The sequence below is a fragment of the Balaenoptera musculus genome, chromosome 11, assembly GCF_009873245.2.
Source record: "Balaenoptera musculus isolate JJ_BM4_2016_0621 chromosome 11, mBalMus1.pri.v3, whole genome shotgun sequence".
NCBI classification, from domain to species: Eukaryota; Metazoa; Chordata; class Mammalia; order Artiodactyla; family Balaenopteridae; genus Balaenoptera; species Balaenoptera musculus.
Window position 1 is genome coordinate 68,082,561 of NC_045795.1, and position 24,251 is coordinate 68,106,811.

The window sequence follows — 24,251 nt, forward strand, 5'->3', positions numbered from 1 at the left end:
AGCAGGGATGTGCATGTTGAGGAAGCAATCCTGCCATTTCCAGGTCCGGGGTGGGGATGGGAGGTGGCAAATGCTTACATGGAGGGACCCGAGGGCTATAACGTGTTTTCTCCATCAGACTCAGAATTCTGACAGACGCGGGAAGGCAGGGGGCAAACAGGGGTAAAAAATGCAACAAGGCACTGACATTGACAAAGAAGGGGACGATCAGCATGACGATGGCCAGCTTCAGGTCTGGGTTTTCAATGGGATTCAACAGGGCCACCTGTAAAGAGAAGCAGACTCAGTGAGGGCAGGGGAGACCCCAGAGAAAGTTCGGGGCAGGGGTGGGGGAGTGGGGGGGTGATGCGGCACTGGAAATCACCACGAGGCCTTGCGAGGGGGCTTAGCTTAGACACTCCCCCCAGAGCCCTGATGAGAACAGCACCTCACACCCAGGGCCGCACAGTCCCCAGACCTGACTGCTAACAAGGGACTGACCCCCTTGGAGACCACTGGGAGCAGATAGTGCTTGAGCTCCAGTCCTGGTGCGGACTTGAGAAGCGAAGCGACGCGGGGATGGGGGACAGGGGTGGGGCGGGAAGCACTTTACGAAGCAGGCACGGGGTGGGGTTGGAAGTGTGAGGAGAGAAGGAGGTCGGTGGGCGCTCATCACAGCTACTAGCAATGAGGTGCCGACCACTTTCTAACAGAAACCCTGCACCCCAACCGCCTCCTCAAGGGCAACAGCTCCCAAAAGCCTTGGTTTATTTTCTTAAAAAAATAAATCTCAGCCACAAATAAAACCAAAGCAGGCCAAGATCTGAGTTACTTGTCCCCGAAGTCTCTTTGGCTGGTTTCCTGTGGGCAGTGGAAGCTTAACTGCACAGCCCTGGGGCCAGAGGGCAGGGTTAGGAACCATGGGAACCTGTGACCAGCCACTGCCTGTGGCACCAAAAGGCTCGACTAAACCACTGGCCAAGACAGGTGTATGAGGAAGCACCTGCAAACGCAGAGAACACCCGCTGACAACACTTACAGTTAACCGACCACCATAAGCAAGCCCAGGGTGGGGACTGTATTTTCATGGGCTTTATATATTCCAAGGCTTGATCTAGAGCAGACGTGTATGGCCGAAGTGGAAGGATGCTACGTAAAAAACTGACAAGTTACTGCTCTTGATAGGCAGCCAGGAGCTGCCCCATCAGAACCAATCCAGGTGCATTCATGGAGTTAAAAAAAACAACAACAACCAGTTTGGTTTCCCAGTAGGGCTGGGGTGGGGAAGTACTGTCTTGCTTAGCGTCTCGAGGAGCTGGTAAAGAAGGGAACAAGAGGCAAACCTTCTTCCACTGAAGTATGAGGAGGACAATGAAGACGACAGATTTTTCAAAAATCATGATCACGATGTAAAGGGCACACTGTCCAACCCAGGCTCCGCACTGCAGAGGGTCTCCTGCAGGGAGAGCGGGCTTGGTCACGCGGGGCGCAGACACCAATGCCCCGCCCCCCCACTGCCCACAGCTCCTGTGAGCCCTCACACCCCACCCCACCCCAGAGCTCCTGAATGAGCCCTCCAGAGCACCAAGAATCAGCTCGGCCGAACAAACAAATGTGGGTGTTTTAAACAAAATCAGAGAATTCCTGATTTGGAGATACCAAAGTGGCCTTTCTTTCAAGACAGCCCAAGATATAATTACAAAGCACTAAAGTTAGTAAGTGCCCACTGCTGGAGCTCAGAAAAGCTGGCTCTTTTTGTCCACTGGCAGCTGAGGCTGTGTTAAGCAAGACTGCTATTATTATCCGTTGTTGATTTTTCCAGTGGCTGTAGTGCTACCCGTCCTTTCCCCCGTCCATGAGCGGCCTGAGGGTTTGAATCATGTAGGCAGCAAATGACCTCTTTGTTTGTCTCTTACCCCCGGCCCACCCACTCTCCCGGCCATTTCTGTTGCCCTCAGCCCTGAAAGCAGAAACCTGACTCTGGGGAAATTCAGATTCTGTCTAGGGGGGCACCCCAAAACACCTTGGGCTGGGGACATGGAAGAAAAGAGAGGAGCCTCCAAGGTGAGGAGGGGCTGTGACAAAGGTCCGTCTGTGATCCCACTGGTCACTGCTTGAGAAACAGCACAGCAATCGCAGGAATCCAACAGTCCGCACTGGGGGACACTCAGTGCCTCCAGAAAGTTTCAAAAGGGGCTTGATGCAGGGTGGAGGACCCCTCCAGGGAACATCCTACATCCTCAGTGACAGGCAGAACCCATGGGATGGGTGAGTCCCTGGGGAGCCACAAACGCCTCCAGAGCGGGAGACCCAGGGGAGAGTGGGGGGGGTGGGGGGACGCCGCCAGGGGCCACTCTGGAAGCCCTGCCGGAGCTGTGTGACCACGTTGGCCCGGAGGGGGCTAGAGAGTAACACTGCAGGGGAGACAAAGGCCCCAATCCAGGCTGTGAGGAGAATCTGGCCTCCAGAGGAACCTCTGGCTTCTCATTTGATTCTGCAGTTTCTGCAGCAATCCCTGTCCAGCATGGGTGCCGGAGGCCCGCAGCCTTGCCAGCTGTATGTGGTGGAACCCCAGTGGACACCTTCCAGCAGCTGTAATGGACACAACCCCAGGCCATTCCCTTTTCTGGAAAACCTCTGGAGAAGTGCACAGAAAATATGCAGAAAGACATCACTGCCTCTTCTGCGGTGTCCTATTTACTTTCACATTTGAGGCAAAAAGCCATTTCAGAAGTGCAATCTCTCCTAACTAGATTTTTAATGGAGTTTTGTAATCCTTTCGGTAAACTACCTGACATTATTGAGGAAAGTCCTCAAAAACAGCAGCTGAAAATACTTGTTAAAAACTGTTAAGTGAAACGGGGGACAGTCAGACAGAAGCACTGGTAGGATTGGAACTAGTGTGTCTGAAAGTCAACACGAGTTAACATTTAATATCAAAAGAAAATACAGGGGCTTCCCTGGTGGCGCAGTGGTTAAGAATCCGCCTGCCAATGCAGGGGACACGGATTCCAGCCCTGGTCTGGGAAGATCCCATAAGCCACGGAGCAACTAGGCCCGTGCACCACAACTACTGAGCCTGTGCTCTAGAGCCTGCGCCCACAACTACTGAGCCCGTGCGCCACAACTACTGAAGCCCACATGCCTAGAACCCGTGCTCCGCAACAAGAGAAGCCTCCACAACAAGAAGCCCATGCACCACAACGAAGAGTAGCCCCCACTCGCTGCAACTAGAGAAAGCCCGTGCACAGCAACGAAGACCCAACGCAGCCAAAATAAATAAATAAATAAATAAACAAACAGATAAATACATGGTGGAAAAAAAAAGTAAAAAGTCACATGTGACCCCACTCTCACACACCGTTTCCTCCAAGCATCCAGCCCTCGCAGCCACAGCTGGAGTGAGCGCACATGTGCTGGTTTTTCTGATTTGTTTCATTTGAGAGCCTGTCCACAGCTTCGTCTTTTAAGGACAGACAAGCCAGGCATTCTCGTGTGCTCTGCTTTTTACCACACTGGACACACTGAGGTGCGTGGGCGTTTGTTTTTGTTGGATTATTTCCTCAGGATAAATCACAGGGATGGATGGGACTAAAAGGATGGAACACTCTGTATCTAGAGAGGCCTCCGGAGGGAGTACAGGGACAGGGGTGGGCAGCAAAGCCCACACACCACTGGTGTCCAAAGGACAGAGACCTCGTTTTCAGGGCTTCTGCTTAAGGAAGAGCAACCTGGTCTTCAGACTGCAGACACCACGTACTCCCTGGACCCTGGCTCGCCCCTCAGGGCTGTGTGGTCTATTCCCCACGGCCCATGTTCTTGTTAGCAAGTTCACCTTCTCTTCTAGGGACCATGGAAACACCTAGAAAACAAGCCCCTTTTCTTCTCTCACCTGAGAAGAGAGCTCTGTGGCCTACCTGGAACTACTGCCTCAAGCAGATGGGCCGGTTAACAGGTGCAATAGGTAGAATAATGTCCACAACCTAATCCCCAGAACCTGTGACTATGGAGCTACTGTGGCAGAGGCTCAAGGCTGCAAGTGGATTAAGGCTGCTGATCAGCTGGCTAAGAGAGAGCATCCTGGCCTATCCAGGTGGGCCCAGTGTGATCACAAGGGCACTTCAGAGTGGAAGGAGGTGGGGGAAGGTCAGAGTGATATGATATGAGAGGAACTCCACCTGCATCTGCTGGCCCTGAAAATGGAGGAAGGGGCCACGAGCCAAGGAATGTAGGTAGCCTCCAGAATCTGGAAAAAGCAAGGAAACCGATTCTCCCCTCAGAGACTCCAGAAGGAACCAGTCCTGCTGACACCCTGGTTTTAGTCCGTGAGACCCATGTCAGACTTCTGAACTACAGACAGTAAGATAATAAATTTGTGTTGTTTTAAGCCACTAGTTTTGTTGGTAATTTGTTATAGCAGCAAGAAAAAACAATAGAAATTGACAGAAGTAGAAACCAGGTAACTGACATCCACTATCCTTCCTCAGCCTGGGGAGGGAGGACCCAGACAGTCCTCGATAAAGGGCAGCTTCATGTGGAAACACCCTGGCTTGAAGACTCTGGTTCCCAAAGGCAGGGGTGGGATGACCCAAGGGCAGGGGCTGAGGCAGGCTAAGTGGGTGGAGGAGGGTGGCATGGAGACAAGAGGTTTAAACAACCACTGCCTTCTTCCTTTCAATCTCTCTTAAGGATGCAAACAAAACATGCTGGGAATAGGTGGTACCATAATGTCCAGCATATCAGGACCAGACTTGGCCTCCACTCCCAGGTCACAGAGCGGCATGACTGGCTATGAGTGGCTCTCTCATAGCACTGCTCAGCTACAGTTGAGTCGAAAGCCCTGCCTTCCAGAATGGATCTTAACAGCAAAGAAGAAGCTATGAGCACTGCTCTTGGAGATGGTGGGAGGACTGCATATCCCAGTGTAGTAGCCAAGAGGCCCTCCAAGCTGTGCACTGTCTGGGTGAGCTTCCTGTGTCACTCAACCCCTGTGGATGCCTATCCTATAAATGAGGATGATGTTGCTTTGGTCCATGTGTGCTGTGGTCCATTTCCATCCTCCAAGTTGAGAAGTCAATGACTTGGAGCTTCTCTGCAGCCTTCCCTGGAGACACAGGGGCAGACGCTGTGTGTTGGACACTATCTTAAGTCAGTGATTCATCAGGCATCAAGTAACAAGGCTAAGAAAAGCCCTCCCCTGAGCTCATCTCCCGTCAATGGAGACAAACAATTACTTAAGATTTCTAGAAATACCCAAGGCACTCACAGCCAGCTCCACGAACCGGCTCCCCTTTTAAATGTCAGTCCCTTGTGAGTCTTCAGCCATGTAGGAGTGAGCGGCCATTGGGCCCAGAGCCATGAGCTCTTTGGGAGGTGTGACCAGGAAAGGAGAGTGGGATCCAGAATCCCACCGTCGTTCCATCACAGAATCCCTCCTTCTTGTCCCACGTGCCCCTCTCATGGCAAAGACGCCACTGATGTTGTTCCCATGAATGGGAGCTCCTGGCTCCAGACAGCAAGGCCTGCTGTGAAGGTGGGAGACAGCTAAATCCCCAGAGCAGGGCAAGGCCCAAAGAAGCCCCTCTCACCAGCAGCCCCGCTGAGGGCACATCCAGCTGTTTCTCTGGGGGTACCAAGTAAAAGGCACTGCATTTGTGCCCAGGCCAGCATGAAGGCAGCTTCCTACCCAGGCTGTATCCCACGGGGTGTGACAAGATGGAGTGGGTCAAAGCTGGGTCAGCATCCCCAGGTCACCTGCTTCAAGCTGTGTCTCTGTGAGTTGAGGATTCACCTGGTGTCCCTGGTGACCGTACATGCCAGATGCTGGGATGGGGGCAGCCCACGGTCAGCAAGGTGACTTGGCCCCGGGGTGGGGGGATGGACACTCCAGTCCTGACCTTGTGAGACCCAGTAGTGGAATGGCCCAGTGACGGGACAAGCACAGACATGCAGCAAAAAGAGGGGCAACTCCCAAACTGAGAGCCGCCTCCCATCTCTCTAGTGAGCTGGGCAGGTGGTATGAGCCTGGTGGGAAGTGTGGCAGAGTGAGGTGGCCTTACACCCCTGCAGTTGAGGGCTGTGCCCCTCCCTGCCTCTAGGGTGTCTCCTGTCTCCTAGTAGCCTAGGCAGCAAAGCAGGCACCCACCTGCCTCGGGCATGTGGCAGGAGGTTGGAGCTCAGGCTCCAGAACAAGCCTCTCCACCACACAGAGGACAAAGCCACCAGCTCTTGAACCTTCTTCGAACCCACTGGCCTGGAGGGCTGTACGGGGCAAGGAGCAGAGCCCCCTCCAGGAAGCCCCCTCCACAGCCCCGGCTAGCGTCCGTGGTACGTTACCATATTCGCCAAAACGCAGGGACTCCCACTGCTGCCATTCCACCAAGACGCTGACGGCGCGCACGCCCATGTAGATGAGCAGCATGCCCACGGTGGCGTCCAGGAGGAAGTTGATGAGGTACCTGTGAGGAGAGGGCACAGTGGGACCATCAGGAAACACTACCCAGGGAGCTGGGCCCACGTGCTTCCCGGGCCAAGGTCAAGGCTGGGGACCCAGCACTGTTTGGTCCTGTTCTGGGAGGTGGGAGCCTCCAGTGTGCCTGTGCAAGAGGCTGCAGGGCTCACCTCCGGGAGCCCAGGAAGGCCTCACGCCCCGGGACACTGCACTGCTCAAAGTGGGTGGAGGAGCGACCAAGAAACTCAAAAGCCCTCAAGTGTTCCTGCCTAACGAAGACTGGGACAGAGTGCCTGGAAGCAGCCAAGGAGGCCGGTAGGAAAACAGAACTTAATCGATAAAAATAATTTGTGCCATAACTGTTCACTCCCTGGAGGCCCAGCCCTCGCAAGGCCCCGAGACAGTGCTGCTGCAGCAGAGTTCAGGAAATGGCCCCGGGGTTTCCTAGACCAAAGAGGGCAGGGCCACGTGGCCCTTGCTCATCCCTGTGCTTCAGAGCCTGCCATGGAAGCAAGCACAAGTAAATATTTCTAAAGAGAGAGCTTAACCTCCCATGGAAAAGGCAAGATGATGGAGGAAGGAGAGGAGGGTCAGTAGAGCATGCCCACCCTGACCTCTCGTTCTTGTGGGGTCTGTTTCCATCTGTCTGACACACACCCCTTCCCTCACCAAGGAAAGGCCCCTGGCTCACTGGCCTTCCCTCGAGGGCCCTGAACACAGGCTGCAGCTCTCCAGACAAAGCAGGAGACAAGCAGTCACGGGGTCAGGTGCTCGCCCTCCAGATGCCACATGGCTAGGAAACCCCCCTAGGGAAGCTCCGGATACCACAGACCAACTGCGGCACTGCTGAGTTGCTCAGGCTTGAGACATTTTATGCAGGCCCATGGCCCCAACCCCAAGGCCCAGCCTCAGCGGCCTCAGTGACATGCACAGCACTCTGAAACCTAGGGAGCATGTGCTGAGGGGGGAAGGGGGCGGCTGCCAGTGCCCTGGAGTGGTGAGAAAACCAGAGGGAGGGGACGGCCTGTTCTTCCTGCCTGCCCTTCCTCTTTAAAATCACAAGGGGTCACTCTCAGACCACAGACCAGAGAAGGCATAGCGACTGCTTCCCAGGCAGTTTCTCCAAGTTCACAGCTGAGCTCTGGCCCTAGGCTAAAGCTGCTCTCAGATGCTTAAACTGCATTGGTTTCAAGTGGTTCTGACATCTGGGACCCATCCTGAAAGTATCAAGAGAAACTGATACACATGCAGGCATTAGTTCATTCACCCCTAACCAAACATTGATTCAAGCCTACTGTGTGCCAGGCCTTGGGAATAAAGACAGAAAGCTCTAGACTCTGTACTCAACACAGGTGAGACTGGCAGCCAACAGGGTATCCTGTGGGTCCCGGAGCCAGACTGGCTCAGTTCAAATCCCCGCTCCATCACTCTTGAGCTGTGTGAACTCAATTAAGTTATATAAATCTCTCTGTGCCTCAGTTCTCTAACTGTAAATGAGGATAATCCAAGTATCTATATTGCAGGGCTGTTATGAGGATCAAACGAGTCAACATACGTGAACAGTGCCTGCCACGTATTAAGTGCTACACAAATGTGCCGTTAGAATCATAGCTCCTCGGATGTCACAAAAGCCAAACTCCCACCCAGAGCAGTATCCCCAGCATGGGGCACCCCTGCAGCCACAGGAAGTTGCTCACCCTCCTCTGTTCGTACATTTCTCCTCTCCCAGAACTGACTGGCTTCCCTTCTAGGTCTGTAGAGTACCAAGATGCCGCAGGTCCAGCCCAACCTTTCCCCCATTTGTAAAGAGTCACAGGGCTATTCACGGATGATGGCGCTGGAATGGATCCTGCTGCAGCACTTGCTCTTCCACAGGCCAGGACCTCTCCACTCTGTGGGGCAAGGCCTGCTCTGCCTGCCTAGTCTCCCCCCAACAGCTCTTCAACTGACTGCTGGAGCTCACATGTCTTTCCTATGTTTTAATGACAATATCCTCTGATTGAGCTATTAACATCTTCATTGGCAAGTGCCTCTATGACTTCCAACGTTGCATGTACTCATCACCTCATGAAACCTTCATGGTGATCCTGGGGATCTGGATGAGGAAACAGAGGCTCAGGGAAGTTGAGCTGCCTTCTCGCTGATTGGCCTCCCATTCAAGGGCTCTTTTCACCACACCTAACTCCATTTTGGGCCTTTTCTCCTCTGGCTAAGCACTCGAGATCTGTCAGCAGTCCCCTCTCCATCCCAGCTGTGATTCAGTTTGTCAAAGTCCACCAGTGACCAAGGCGGCACCAGGAGACAGGGTTCCTCACCCCAGTGCCTCCAGGGTGAGCAGCTGGCTCTCAGCATATCCCGGCCAACCAAGACAATCCGCCAGAGGATGACGCAAGCTTGCTGCTGGGCTCAAGGGTTAGAAGGACAAGGCCCTTTCCTAACCAACTCCCCTATGGGAGGATCGCCCTTCCGGTCCCCTGCTGTGGGACTACACCCTAACAGATTACAACCTATCCAGGTCTTAAGGTAAAAAACCCTGGGGAGGGAAGACTTTACAACCTCCTTCTGAATCGGGACCTGAACTAAATCTCAAAACTACACAGTCACCAAACAAGAGAAGCTTAAAGGAATCTTCCAGTCCAAATGGTCTTAAATATACACTGAACCTCTTGGCAAGGGACTCACCAGCCCTCCACCCCACTCTCCCTCAGAGGCACGGCAGGGCTGGGGGGCATTCCAGGCAGAGGGCAGTGCGAGCAAAGGCAGAGAAGCAGGAGACAGCTGGTGGGGTTGAGGGCCACCAGGAGCAGCCCAGCATGGCTGGAGCACTAAGTTTGAGCGAGGAAGGCAGCAGATGGAGCCAGGACAGGGAAGGGGAGCACCCTCTTCTACTCCATCTGCTAAGAGTGGCACTGTTCGGGTGCTGTCAGCAAGGAGGACAGGTATCATGGCCCAACTGGGGTTTTAGGCAGACAGCTCTGGGGGCTGTGTGGAAGGCACACTGCCTGCACTGACAAGGCAGAACCACCCATGGTCTTCAGGTCAAAGAGGTCAATGATGGTCAACAAATGGTCAACAATGGCTTTGACCCTGAATGGCTGACACCACAGAGAAGCCCCCGTGTGTACTGCTCCAGCACAGACACTCCTTCGGGGCATTATGCTGCTCTGCCAGGGGCTGCTTGGAAACTGGGAGACACAAGGGCACTAGAAGGCCAAGGGACAGAACTTAGGTTGACTAGCAGAAAGCCAGAGCACAGGGCAACTGTCACTGGGCAAAACCCTAACACCCAGCACGCACACAGCAATCTCTCAGATGAGCACAGAGACGAAGGGGAGTTGCCCCCTCCCCAAGCTAGAGGGAACATGACTGGCAGCAGAAAGCAAGGCATGGAGGGGCAGGTGATGTTTGCACTCAAATATGGGCCACTTACAGTGAGCAAGGGTCCTCTTCAGTGAGATCTGCTAGGTATACATTTGCAAAGTGGATGAACAGCATTCCTATGGCTTGTTTGGAAGTGTCTAAAAACCTGTACAAAATAGAATCAGCACTTGTTATCACTCTGACAGGAAGGTAATAACCAATTTGGGGAAAATGGTAAGTCTGCAACAGGAAAAAAAGAAAAAAGCCACTGGGGAGACCCCAAACTTCCAGTTACTAGTCACCTCTTCCTGGGACACTGGGACTAACTCAGGCTTGGCGTTTCAGCCCCCTTTCAAAACCATAACACTGCATCCCTGAAAGGCCACTGATTAATAACACAGATTTAAACACACGAAACACGTTTAAAATGTGTGTTTTCACTTTTTCATTTTTGTTACTTCAAAACAAAATGCCTGAACACAGCTTTGGATGGGGTCCGAGGTGCCTCTACTTTAAAGAGCTCCCAACCGACTTCACACACGAGCTGAATGATGTGCAAGCTTAACGAGACTTGCACTCATCCAGCACTGCCTCTGGAACCCTAAACAACCTTCAGCTGTTGCCGCTTAAACAACGGGCTCGTCTGGGGCAGACAAACTTTTCTGTAAAGGGTCTGAGAGTAGATATTTTAGGCTGCGGGCCATCGTCCTCTGCAGCAACTACGCACTCTGCTGCTGCACTGTAAGAGCAGCCGGTCACTAGCGACCCACTGACACTTTATTTATGGGGACAGACAGCAGTCAGATTGGGCCTGCGGGCTACAGCTTGCCAACCCTTGGACTAGAGGACAGGAGTTTCAGAAAAGAAAAAACAAAGTTGGTAGTCTTTGGGACAGGTGGCAGGAGCACTGTGGAGATAACGTGGGCCCTCAGTTTCTCCTCGGCCGTGAACACCTGGGGACCACTCACAGTCCGTGGTCGAGGAACCTTTGGATTATGGTCGCCTCTCTTGGCCTCCCAGGCTGGGCATTCAGAATTGGGCCAGGCCACTGACGGGGGTGATAAAGGGGCACACAGGCATGGGTCTCAGGGCTGGAACAGACCTTAGAGATTATCCAGACCAACCCTGCAACTGAGGCTTGAAAATCATTTCCTAAAATCATAGCAAAGTCGGAGCTGCCAAAGGGGATTGTGTGTAAAACCCAACTCCACATTCCCCCAGGTCCCCCACCCAAGCTAGATACCCAGACTTGAGAGAAACCGACTGGTGGAAAATAAAAACGAATTATCAACACTGAGAAATAATGCACTGAAGATCAATCAAGAATATGCTTATAATTTTATTAAGGGGCCTTTATCACAGAGATTTATCGGAAGTTTCCTCTGGAGGGAAAGTAGCTATTGTTAGGACAGGTACAAGGAAGATGGCTTCTTTTTTTTTTTTTAAAGCCTGATTTCCTTTTTTTTTTTTTTTAAATTAATTAATTAATTTATTTATTTTTGGCTGTGCTGGGTCTTCGTTTCTGTGTGAGGGCTTTCTCTAGTTGTGGCAAGCGGGGGCCACTCTTCATCGCGGTGCGCGGGCCTCTCACTATTGCGGCCTCTCTTGTTGCGGAGCACAGGCTCCTGACGCGCAGGCTCAGTAGTTGTGGCTCACGGGCCTAGCTGCTCCGCGGCATGTGGGACCTTCCCAGACCAGGGCTCGAACCCGTGTCCCCTCCATTAGCAGGCAGATTCTCAACCACTGCGCCACCAGGGAAGCCCCTGAAAGATGGCTTCTTGAGGGCATTATGTGGTCCTGAGGAGCTGGCTGTCTCCTTCTAAGTGATTTATTTTTTTGGAGTTTTGTCTTTGGAAGCTATGTCTGAAGCTTTAACCACCATTTCTATGACGGAAAAACTGCTGCCACAAGGTCATCCTGGGACTAAGAAAGACTAGTTTTGGGGAGAGGGGCATTTACATGGTACATCTGACTTATCTCCAAATTTAGATTATTTTTTTGCTTACGCATAGAGAGTCCAAAGATTTAACATAGTCCAACAACAGGCAGACATAACTAACAAAGCCTGCAGCATGGACTGATACATCTGTATCAGCTTCCACCTCCTAAAACTAGACAGCAGTTATGACAGAATCGCCACCATCTGGCTGTCACTAGCCCTATAGTGGGCTCAACAGTTATCTGGAGAAACAGAAGTGCTTTCATATTATACACAGTTCCTGATGATTAACTGGACTAATGGATTTCAACACTTTATGTTATGTATAATTGCTCACATTCCATGCCCCGCCCCCCCAAAAAAACCCAAATAGTCAAAAGCATTCTAGGAATGAGTTAATATTTAAATACGCACCATATCCTCCAAGGACGTCTTTCATGCTTTGGTTCTCTGAAGCGTTTGACTGAAAGAAAAGACAGATATTCAGTACCTTTCTACAGTGATAAGGAAGCGAAGTGCATTTAACAAGCTGGGGGTTCTCGGCACACTCAGTGTTTAAACCGCTGAGTCAGGGTACTTGCTCTTTAACATGGGATGATGTGCAAGAAGCCATGAAGGTCTCAGAGGCCCTGTTGCTACGGACCAGTAGAAACTCTTCCGAACTGTCTACTTAGGAAGAATGGCTCCTCACAGCATGTGGAAAATTGTATTTTCTTCTTTGTGACAAGGGTCTCTCAGACAGGGACTGGAAACCGCAAAGGGGAATGTAGCTACTTCTAAGTTCAGGATCCAACGACAAATCCATCCATCTGCCCACCCACCCAAACGTTCACAGAGTACCTGCTCCAAGCCAGGCGCTGTGGAGACAAAGGCAGAGGCAGCTGTAGAGGAGGGCAGACACGTACCCACAAGGGTGGCGAGTGCTCGAGAACAGATAAGTCTGAGGCAGAGTGAAGGCGGGAGCCCGCCTGCCTGCCTGGAGGAAGGGCACCAGTCAGGAAGGTGGCCAAGCCCAGTCCTGGGGACTGGGGACGAGGCTAGCAAACGGACCAGGGAGGGGAGAGAACAGCCGTTCTGGACAGAGCACACACCATGAGCTGACAGGTACAAGGACATGACGTGACAGAGTGTGTGTGGCATAATTTGATTTGGCTTTAATATAGCAGGTAACAAGGGAGACAGGTTGAGCAGCGTCCTGAGTGTCAGGCCAAGGAGTCTGGAATGAATCCTGCTGGGAAGGAAAAGCCAGGGAAGAGACCTAAGCAGAGGCAAAGAAACGGTGGGAATGGCGGAAAAGCGGCTCTGAATTGTGTAGATGGTGGGTTTCTGGGGGTGGAGAGGACTGAGCAAGGACGCTGGTTGTGTCCCAGCACCAGGCAGTGGCACTCCCAGCACAGGACAGTGGAGGCGGGACGCTCATTCAGCAACAGCCTGACCATGTCGAATGGCAAAGGGCTCCCCAGACTGACATCTTCACCTCGGGTGGGTCTGAGACATAACCATTTACACTGAAGGAAACAAAAAAGTTCTAAGTGTCTTATCCTCCACTGAAGCCCTAGGCAGACGTATTTCCACAACGACTCTATCTACTAAAACAAACAATGCAAGTGCCGCATGTGTGATGTTCTCCCACACAAAAGTACCGAGGAAGAAACAGACACGACAGTAGCAGGCAAGAACAGACTTCTGGCAGAGCCCCAAGCTGCAATGAGGATGCAGGAAGAGGAAGGCAGGGAGAGAGAAACGGGTGCCCAATCAATAAGCCCCACTTCTCTAAATAAATACAGGCAGCCCCTGGTTTGCAAAGCAAGGACTGTCTATGCACAGAAATGAAATGTCTGGTGTTTAGAGACATTTTGACAGAGAGACCAAAAAGCAGGTGAAATTGTGAGGAGGGCTCTCATCCCATTGACACATGACAGATCCAAAACATCAACAAGGCCAAAGAGTCTGGAGTTGAGGGAGGCCCAGAGGTTCTGCAAGCATCCTCTGGTCTGAGGGGCTGGGGGCTCAGGAAGGAGATGCGGAGGGAGCTGGGCCAGGACAAGCCATCTGGAGGGAAAGCCCACAGGCAGGGCCAGAGCACCTCCTGCTCATGTGTTCTTCTCCTCAGGGGAGTCTGTCCCCATCAGCATAAAATAAAGGACACCAAAACATAACCCAAGAAGAATGTCCTCATTCTTAGGAGATACACGCTAAAGTACCAGAATGGGTACAATTTACTTTCAAGTGGTTTAGGGGGAAAATTCTACATTATTTATGATAATTATATATAATAAATATATTATAAATGGTATAACTTATAATGTAATTATAAATAATTACACTATAATTATAAATGATAAATACAACAAATATAAGTAATTATATAATAAATATTTATAATTATATTAATATAATATACAATAAGTAAAGAGAAGCAAATATGGTGTTATGGGCCAAATTGTATTCCTCCTCCCACCCCCCCTAATTCACATGAAGAAGTCCTAACCCCCAGGACCGCAGAATGTGACTACTTGCAGGCAGGGTCTTAAAAGAGGTAATAAAAGTAAAACAAGGTCCATGGGTGGGCCCTAATCCACCATGACTGGTGTCCTTATAAAAAAAGGAGATTAGGACACACACATAGACTGAGGGGTGACCATGTGAGGACACAGTGAGAAGACAGCCACCTGCAAGCCAAGGAGAGAGGCCTCAGGAGAAACCAAACCTGCTGACACCTTGACCTGGGACTTGCAGCCTCCAGAACTGTGAGGAAATAAATTTCTGTTGTTTAATACACCCATTCTACACTTTGTTACGGCAGCCTTAGCACACCAATACATGTGGCAACACAGTAATTGATAAACCTAGACGAAGGACATTTGTGTATTCATTAAATTTATTTAGACTTTTTTTTTAGGTCTAACATTTTTTGTAATAAAAAGTTGGGAAGAAAACACACTCCAGAAGAATGAACCAGTGCGAGCATTCAGAGGGCAATCCGGCAATATCTATCAAAACTGTTAATACCCACACCCCTTAACCCGCAGTGCACTGCCAGGTATGTGTTGCACAGGTCTTACTGCAGCACATGCCAAGATGTATATAGGTCTTCACTGTAATACTGTCATAACAAGAACCCAGGAAGAAACCATCAATGTGGGGTCGGGTATATACATCACGGTACGAGGTAACACCATGCAGTTACTAGAAACAAGGTAGATCTGCATGGATTAATATGGAAAGACTTCCAAATTATATTAACAAACTGCAGAATAACATGCCTACCATGATTCTGTTCAGACCCATTTTTTATTTATTTATTTATTTATGGCTGTGTTGGGTCTTCATTTCTGTGCGAGGGCTTTTCTCTAGTTGTGGCAAGTGGGGGCCCCTCTTCATCGCGGTGCGCGGGCCTCTCACTATCGCGGCCTCTTTTGTTGTGGAGCACAAGCTCCAGACGCGCAGGCTCAGTCGTTGTGGCGCACGGGCCCAGTTGCTCCGCGGCATGTGGGATCTTCCCAGACCAGGGCTTGAACCCGTGTCCCCTGCATTGGCAGGCAGATTCTCAACCACTGCGCCACCAGGGAAGCCCTGTTCAGACCCATTTTTAAAGAATACATATTTATGGTGGTATTACGCAGGGGTTTTTTCCCTAGGATATGTAAGCGACTGTTAACAAAGGCTTCCTTTGATGAAAGGAATTATGGGTCAGGGGACCCATAGACTTTTTATATCATTCTGAATGGTTTAAACATTCTTCCATGTTCATATTGTTTTTATTTCAAAAAAAAGAGACAAGCCTGTGTCAGACTTGTATTAATGCAGCAAAGTGGGACATGGGGAGAAGTGATGTGACTCACAGCTGGGCTCTGGTTCAGGAAAGGGAGAGGAAGGGTGTGTGCAGGCCGTCCACGCGCGGGAGCGCCGTACACGGGACTCAGAGTGGATTCAGATTCTTCTGAAGAGCAGACGTGTGGCTCCTGCCTTCTCCCTCTCCATGTCCTACCCCCTTTCCCTAGAATATATGAGTCAAAAATCTTTTTTTTCTTTTTTTTAATTAAAGGAAGAAGAAGCATTAAGAAAGCTACTCTAGATCTAATTTGGAAAAGAACAGAAGATCCCGTTCACCCAGCCATGTGTTATTGAGGGGACTGCTGTGCTATGGGGCCAGTTCGGCAGGAGACGAAATAGACAAAACCCCCCACCTTCCTTACATTCAAGGGGGGAGAGAGGAGTAAACACAGAGCATGTCAGGTAGCAACAAGGGACAGGAAAGCAGGAAAGGAGCGCAGGGGCCTGGGAAGTGGGTTTGCAGGGACAGATGAGGAGGCCCGGAAGGTGAGCATCAGTCAGTGAGAATCACCCGTGTCTGCGGAATAGCCGTCAGGCAGAGGCCAGGGATAGGCGGGAGTATGGGACATGAGGTCAGGCCTCCCAGGCCTTGTGGCCCAGGGAGCAAAGGCTCCCCTTTGCCTGCAGTGACGAGGGGGCAGCTGCAGGGCAGGACGGCTGTGACCTACAGTCGAATAGGCTCACCTCTGCTGCTGTGCTGAGCAGCCTTCAGGGAGACCAGGATGAGAACCCACCGCGAGGCAGTGGTGGCTTAGCCAGCTAGCAGCAGGAGAGGACGACAGGAGGTGGGATCCTGGCTGTATCTTCAACACTAAGCTGACAGGACTTGCTGACAGGGTGGATGGGGGGGTGGGGTGTGAGAGGAAGAGAACAGTGCAGGACGACTCCAGAGCTGGGAACTTACACTGTTCCACTGCACTTCTGGTTCTGGTTTGGTGGTGGTGAGAGGTGGGAAACTGGGGAGACACAAGACTTCTCTGCAGGTAAGAGATGAGGAGCTGCCTCCGGGTCCCTGATGGACAACAAGCCAGGTAACTGTTCCCAAACAGGCCTGTTCCCCACGGGGCTGTGGCACTGCTCCCTTGGAAGCTCCAGAGAGTGATTCAGGCTCAGCCCTCGGACAACCGATCTTTTCTCAATTCCTGGTGCTTCCACAGGGTGGAGAGAACTCAGACGGCGCAAGAGGGCAAAGCAAAGGGCAATCCATCCTTTCTAACGTATCCACCAACGTCCCCTGAGGCCGGAGGGCTAGTGGAGGGGAAGCAGGCACACCTCAAGGGTAGGTCAGGCTCCTGACACTCCGCGACACTGGAGCTGGAACCCAAGGTTGACGGAGCAGCGCCTAAGAGAGGCCCTCGTGGGACAAAGAAGAGGGGGGGGGGGGGGGTAGAGAATGGGCGACAGACAAGGGGGCCGTTGGGGCGCGCAGCCCTCGGGGGGGCTCCCAGCAGGTTGTCTGCCTTCACGCACACACATCCCAGAGACAGGCGTGGGGCCCCATCGCCAGAAAAGCAGTAGTGGCCAATAGCCAGAGAGATGCGCTGTGAGTCCTCTGCTACTATGTGACTTTATGTAAAAAGAAAAAAAGGAGGGGGGGCCTCTATGATCTAGCAGGTTGACCTCAAAATTAAACAAGAGAAAACAGGTGGAAGCAGCTGGCACAGAACACGTGCTCAGGAAAGCAAACCACACCCTGCAGGCCCTGTCCTGGACCGTCTTCCCTCTCCTCCCCTTTGTGTCCACTCTTCCCAGTCCTGGGGCTCAGCCACCCCATCCTGGTCCTGGTCTCTGAGAAGCGTGTGACCTAGGGTCTGCCAGCTGCAACCTGACCTCTCCACACCAGCCTCCCTCTTGCGCCTGCAGGCAGCTCAGGGTTCTAGAAGGGTTCTAGGAATCCCCCCATGTTCTGAGTGTTCCTCTGTGGCTCCCTTCTACGTCCCAATGGCTCTCTCCTCCCTCCACAGGCCCTCCTTCCTCTGCTTGACCCTTGGGGAGAACCCCCCCCCCCCTCAGGGTTTCTATGCCAAGGGTTCATCAGCCTCCTCCCCCAGCCCTGGCCCCCAGTGACCCTCCAAGTGCAGCCTGGTCCCGCAGAGTCGTGTCTCCTGCCCACCCTGCCGGTCCTGCCTGGCTTCCCCGTTTCTGCACAGAATGGAAGTCTCCTCACCTCTGGGGCCTCCATATTCTCCTCCCCTGACTCTGTCAATCTCCCCCAACAACTCTGCAATTGAGGAGTCTTCTGGATGTGTCCCTTTCCCCGTTTCTACCACTGAACTAGTCCAGGTCCTCATGACTGCTTTCCCATGCGAATGAGACTGCCTCTTCACAGGCTTCCCTGCCCCCACTCTTCCCAGTCGCCTTACCCACCCACCTGCCCACCCATTCCCCTCCCCATCCCACCCACAGCCAGCACTTACTCTGTGCTGGGGATACTAAAATGCAAAACACAAACACAGTCCCTGCCCTCAAGGAACTTTCAGTGTAATTACACTGCACATCATTTAACTTGCCTGAAACACAGCTCCCTTCTTTTCCAATCTTACTCATTTTTGAATTAAAATACATCTTTTGGAAGAGGTAAATATACGGAGAGTGTACAAAATCCAGAGAGTACATTCTTTTGGTTAGAACTTGTAGGGTACATCTTTTTCAATCTCCTTTCTTTCAACTTTATATTTAACGTGGGTCTACTGTAAGCAACATACAGCTAAGTTCCCCCCACTCCAAATGTGACTGGCAACTGAAGAGTGGTCCTCAAAAAGGTACGTCCAAATCTTCATCCTCAATACCTGTGAATGTGACCTTACTTGGAAAAAGGGTCTTTGCAGATGTAATTGAGTTAAAGGTCTTGAGAAGAGATAATCCTCAATTAACGGGGGGTGGGGGGGTCCCTAAGTCTAATTACAAGTACCCTTATGAGAGAGAAGAGCGGAGAAGAAGAAGGCCTTGTGAAGACAGGAGCCTAGGAACCTCTGAAGCCACCAGAAGTAGAAGAGGCAAGGATTCTCCCCCCTAGAGCCAGTGGAGGGGGTATGGCCCCACTGACACCTTGATTCTGGACTTTGGGCTTCCAGGACTGTGAGAGAATAAATTTGTTTTGTTAAGCCAAGAAGTTTGTGATTATTTGTTATGGCGTCCCTAAAAAACTAATTAGGCAATTTTTTTTACTTTTACTGTTTTTTTTTGTTTTTGTTTTCTTGGCCGTGCCCGCATTGCTTACGGGATCTCCCTGACCAGGGATTGAACCCCGGGCCCTCAGCAGTGAAAGCACAGAGTCCTAACCACTGGACCACCAGGTAATTCCCTTTACTTTTTCTTTTTTTTATTTAGTTAATTTAATTTATTTATTTTTGGCTGTGTTGGGTCTTGGTTGCTGTGCGAGGGCTTTCTCCAGTTGTGGTGAGCGGGGGCTACTCTTTGTTGCGGTGCACAGGCTTCTCATTGTGGTGGCTTCTCTTGCTGTGGAGCACGGGCTCTAGGCGCCTGGGCTTCAGTAGTTGCGGCACGTAGGCTCAGCAGTTGTGGCACGTGGGCTGTAGAGTGCAGGCTCAGTAGTTGTGGCACACGGGCTTAGTTGCTCCACGGCATGTGGGATCTTCCTGGACCAGGGCTCGAACCCATGTCCCCTACATTGGCAGGTGGATTCTTAACCACTGCGCCACCAAGGAAGCCCCCCTTTACTTTTTCTTAAAAAAAAACAAAACAATTCAGAATTCAGAACACTCCCTTCCATCTGAAATCCCAATCCCTCTGTTTCCCTTCTCAAGGCCAACCACTGTCACCTGGATCTTGTGTGTCCTTCCAAAGATGTGCCAGGCGAGTATAAAGATGGACAGATGTCTTTTTAAAGAGACAGACAGATGGTCGCAGACTTCACAGAGTCGGACCCTTCCTGCTCTCCTTGAAAACCCCCTGGAGCTTCACCTACTGTACACGTGACTCTACCTCTTGGATTAGAGGCTATGTGGTAGCCCGTGGCATGGTAATGTCATCTCTGAGTCATTCTACAAGCACCACTGCAGCGAATGTCCCTGCCATGTGCCATCTCTGCCTGTGTGGGTGAATTCCTAGTGGAAGACTTGTTGCATCAAAGCTTATGTGCAGCTGACTTTGTCACACTGCCCTCCAAAGAGGCTGCAGCAACCCATACAAGTGCCCTTTCCCCACATCCCTGCCAGCACCGTGTATTAATGAAACTTTTTGCTTTGACAATGTGATCACTGAAAGGCAGCCTCAGCATGGCTGTAGAGTGCACTCATCAAGGCACGTGGGCGCCCAGGAAGCAGCTCAAGGGAGGTTGGCAAGACTCCCACCTGCCCTCCTCTCTGCCCACCTGCTCTGGGCCTCGGCTCACACCCTCCCCTGAGGGTACCAGGGCATAGTGCTCACTCTTCCAGAAGTTTTGTGGTTTTGGTGCCACACAACAGGAAGGCGGTATTGGGTGATCAGATTCTACCTGTTTCACACCGGCAACCTCATCACTTGGTTCTGCACACACCTCTCTGAGTCAGCACCTAGAGGGCAGGTTCCTGGCAATCCACTTCCCTGTCCTCCTCGGAGCCTCGCCCAGTTGATGCCCCAGGGACTTGCTGAGTGGAGGAAGAGAGCTGGGATTTTATACAGGGGTCTTTCCTTTTATATCACAAGGAAGAAGACATAAGAGGTGGCACTGCAAGTCAAATCACAGGAATTGGAAGGGAGATAATTTCCTCAAAGCAGCTGCAGTCCTACTTAGAAACCGAGTCATAAAAAGCACAACTGTTGGGGCTTCCCTGGTGGCGCAGTGGTTGAGAATCTGCCTGCCAATGCAGGGGACACGGGTTCGAGCCCTGGTCTGGGAAGATCCCACATGCCGCGGAGCAACTGGGCCCGTGAGCCACAACTACTGAGCCTGAGCGTCTGGAGCCTCTGCTCCGCAACAAGAGAGGCCGCGATAGTGACAGGCCCGCGCACCGCGATGAAGAGTGGCCCCCACTCGCCGCAACTGGAGAAAGCCCTCACACAGAAACGAAGACCCAACACAGCCAAAAATAAACATAATAAATAAATAATAAATAAAAGTTTTAAAAAAAAAAAAAAAAAAAAAAAGCACAACTGTTTAGAGATTAAACCACACAATTTAAGAGAGCCATGTCCGTGCCGGGCGCACCCTGAGAGAAGCAGAGTTAGACGCATGTAAGGGGCAGTAAGAGGCTCCTGACTGTCTGGTGAAGAGAAAGCAGGGCTCAAGCCTGAATAACAACGGGGTAAACTGGGCTTCAGAAGACGTGGTTACCAGGAGGTAGCAGTCCTTTGAGCCCCTCTTCATCTGACGGCACTTCCCAAACCAGCATGATGAGGGTGTAAAATCACCCCTGCTGCGGATACAGTACAGGAAGGGGCTCGTGAACCCGGGTAGGCTTCTTGGCAGAGAGCTTCTCTTTGCCATGAAAATCCACCAAGGCAATTCAATTACAATATGAAACGTGTGGAACATTCACATTCTTACTGCTAAAGTGTAATCTTGACGCTAGAAGGTGATCACAGACCACACAGCAGCCACTTTAGCATCTGGCATTTCACAAAGTGATACAACAGAAGACACCCCGGATGGTGACACGTCACAGTCTATGGAAATGAGTCACAGGCTCTTCACCAGTCCCTGTGTGAGATCTCAGGCCTCGGGAAGTGAGCAGGTTTCCACCCCCTGGGGTGGGGGAGCTCCAGAGACTATGAGCTCATGCTTTCTTGTTCAGCCCTGGGGGCAAACCCTCTCCTTCCAATGACCTATAGCCAGAAAAGACCCCAGAGTTTTAGAGCCTTCTGCCCAGTGACAGGCTGCTGACCAGGACGACACTCTGATGGCCTCATTTCTCAGGCTGTACCACGGTTCAGTGGCTCACGCAACAGAGGCTTCCTGTCGAGGGTAACAGACTGTTTACCGGGGCAAATGGCAAGCAGCCCCCACCCGTGCCAGCTGGGGATCAGTTCATAAACTAGGCAGTTTGGAATCTGAGTCAGAGCCAGAAGGGTCCTTGAGGGGCCAACCTCCTCGGTGTAAAGGGTGATGAAAGTGGGAGGGAAGAGCCGATTTGTCCAGGATCACCAGGTACTTAGTAGTGGAGCTGGGGTGAAATCCCAGCCACCTGAGACAGGCCTCTTTCTGTAACTGGTACTGGCTGGGCCAGTGACCTCAAACCACAGCTTGCTGGCTCTGTGTTCCCAGGACCCCAATCCCAAAGGACAGAAACTCCTGGGGGCGAGTAAATCCACCCTCACTGATGGAACCAGCAATCTAGGAAGAACCCAGAAGTGTTTCTGCACTTTCCCTAAATTATAAATGATCATCCCAATATCGAAGCCTCCTTAATGCTCCCTAGTGGTGTGAAAACCCCAGAGGTACTCAGTGTCTTCAGGGCAGGGAGAAAGTTCCAGGAAGACACGGAGGTAGCCTGCTGGTTGCCCCCCAAACCCACTGGCCCCTCTCTTTCTTACTAAGGAAGTCCCTTCGGTAGCTTGCAGACTGTGTCCTCGGCCTCCCCTGCAGCTGGGTGCGGCTGTGTGACCAAGTTCTAGCCTAGGGTAGTTGTACACCCAGACTGGGCTGCTTTTCAAGAAGTGAAGAGCCACGTGATCCTTGTGACAAGGGACTAAAGGCAGTCCAGCCGGGGGTAGTTTGCAATCTAGTCCCTGCTTTATCAAAAGTTTTATTATTTTAAGCCAGTCACTTAACTCTTTCGGGTCTAAGTGTCCTCAGCTGTCTAGTCATAGGGTCAATGTCGGGACAAAAGCAGCTGTAGCAGGCGAGTGGTGTGGCTGCCTCACCACCACCCTTCATCAGGCATTCAATCCAGGGTTTTACATCGTTACTTCTCATCTTCACAACAACCGCGAAAGGTATCATCCTTGTTTTACACATAAGGTCAGAGGATCTGCCAAAGGCCAAAAGTGGTACAACCCGCATGTGCATCTACATCTACCTGATTCCAGCGCACACATCCTCCCCCCACCCTACCCCCACCAGCCAACCTGAGGAAGCCTAATCCAGGACAACGCTGGTTCTTGTAGGGCTGGACCGCAAGGGCAAAGAGGGCCCAGGAGGCTCCCTGAGGTCAGGGCCCACCTCCTCCCCGCAACATGTCCTCCCGACTCTGCTTCTCTTCCCTTAAACACCTCCACACTGCAGCTGGAGTGAGCTGAGATGCCACGCCTTGCTTAGAAGCCTCCAGAGTCTATCCCACCTCTCATCCCTCAGGGAACACAAGTTTGACTTTTCAAGTTGGCAAACAAGGTACCCATGGCCTGGCATCTCCCAACTTAGCTGTCACTCACATTGTCCCTTTGGCTTGGGAGGGCCTCCACATTTCTTCTCCTGGAAAACTCTTAGATTAAGTTCAGACAACTCTAAGACATGCCTCCTTTGCAACTGGGCTAAGCCTCCTCCCTCCCTCTGGCTCCTCAAAGTCTCCTATGCACACCCCTGGATTAACACTTCACGTGCAATACTAAGGATCTGTTTCTCCCGCCAGACACTTAGTTAAGGAGGCAGACACCTCCTTAACTTATTTGTGTTTACACCCTCCGCACCCAGCTCAGCACCTTTTAGAAGGAAGCAGGCACTGACCGAACAAATGGAGCAGAGCACACTGGGCTTCGTCACAGGACAGAGGAGGTGACACCTTAGCACTCAGTGTGCAAAGCTCTGGGCTCAAAACCTCACATCAGCAACTTACATGGGGCCAGGGAAAGTTGTTAACCTTTCTGGGCCTCTATCTGCCTCTCTATAAAGTGGGAGAGATTACAGTACCCGTCTCACCGCAGCATTAGCAAGACAATATATTTAGAGTATTTAAAACTGTGCTTTATACTTAGCAAGTACTGTGCACATCACAGCAAGAAGGAGCAGAGGTACTACCGTTAGAGGAACAGTGCATCCTCAGGTGCAAAGCCCAGCTGCAGACAGCAAGAAAGCACTCATCTGATTATAATTTGTGGATCCAGAGCCTCCCTAAAGTCTTTCTTTTTTCTTATAGATTATAAATCATTGTGGTAAGTTTGGAAACCAAAGAAAGTGAAATTATCTAAAATGTCACCATCTGAATACAACCAAGATCATTAGTTGTTATATCACTGTACTTCTGGTTCCAAATCTCCTTCTGGCCTGCACTTCCCATGTGGGACCAGAACGAAGCTATAGCAGGCTGTGCTCTCTGTTCCCTGGTCCGTCAGCCTCCATCAGCCCCAAGGGTTGGCCACTGGAAGAACTCTCCAGATGCTGGTGCTCTGAAAGGTGAGCACTGAAGAGTGGTGACAGGGACACCCTGGGCAGAGCGGCAGGGCACAGCTCAGGCTGGCATGGCCCACAGGCAGGCAGGGCCGGGCCTCCCGCCTCACCACAGCAGGCAGCGAACACAGGACATGCTCAGGAAACACCGAGGGACTGACAGGACAGAGGGCTCAAGACCAACTCGGAAGGCTCAGAAGGTCACTGGGGAAAAGGGCTGGTTCTTGTCAAGACACCTCACGCTGCTCTTAGCTGAAGAAGGGAGATGCACCATGAAATCAACTCGGGGGCGCTGCAGAATTTCTTCTACAATCAGAGTGAGGAAAAAATTTGAACTGACATGTCACCGATTCAAGAAACACCACGGAATGAGACCCTGTCATCACACTCCGATCCAGGGGGAAGAGCAGGTTGGTGCTGCT

General features: G+C 51.5%; 1 protein-coding gene across 3 annotated transcripts in view; it reads right to left on the reverse strand.

The window, feature by feature from the left end:
- STIMATE (STIM activating enhancer) overlaps nucleotides 1-24,251 on the reverse strand; it is a 51,829-nt gene that overhangs the window by 3,306 nt on the left and 24,272 nt on the right. For all 3 annotated transcript variants that reach the window (XR_005021752.1, XM_036868074.1, XM_036868075.1), the window contains exons 2-6: nucleotides 12,144-12,192; nucleotides 9,861-9,956; nucleotides 6,316-6,437; nucleotides 1,323-1,435; nucleotides 188-265 (exon numbers count right to left, since the gene is read on the reverse strand). Coding sequence is in view for 2 of the 3 variants with exons in the window: in XM_036868074.1 (XP_036723969.1) it covers nucleotides 188-265; nucleotides 1,323-1,435; nucleotides 6,316-6,437; nucleotides 9,861-9,956; nucleotides 12,144-12,192 (458 nt within the window). In the remaining variant the exon portion in view is untranslated. The remainder of the gene's footprint in view (nucleotides 1-187; nucleotides 266-1,322; nucleotides 1,436-6,315; nucleotides 6,438-9,860; nucleotides 9,957-12,143; nucleotides 12,193-24,251) is intronic.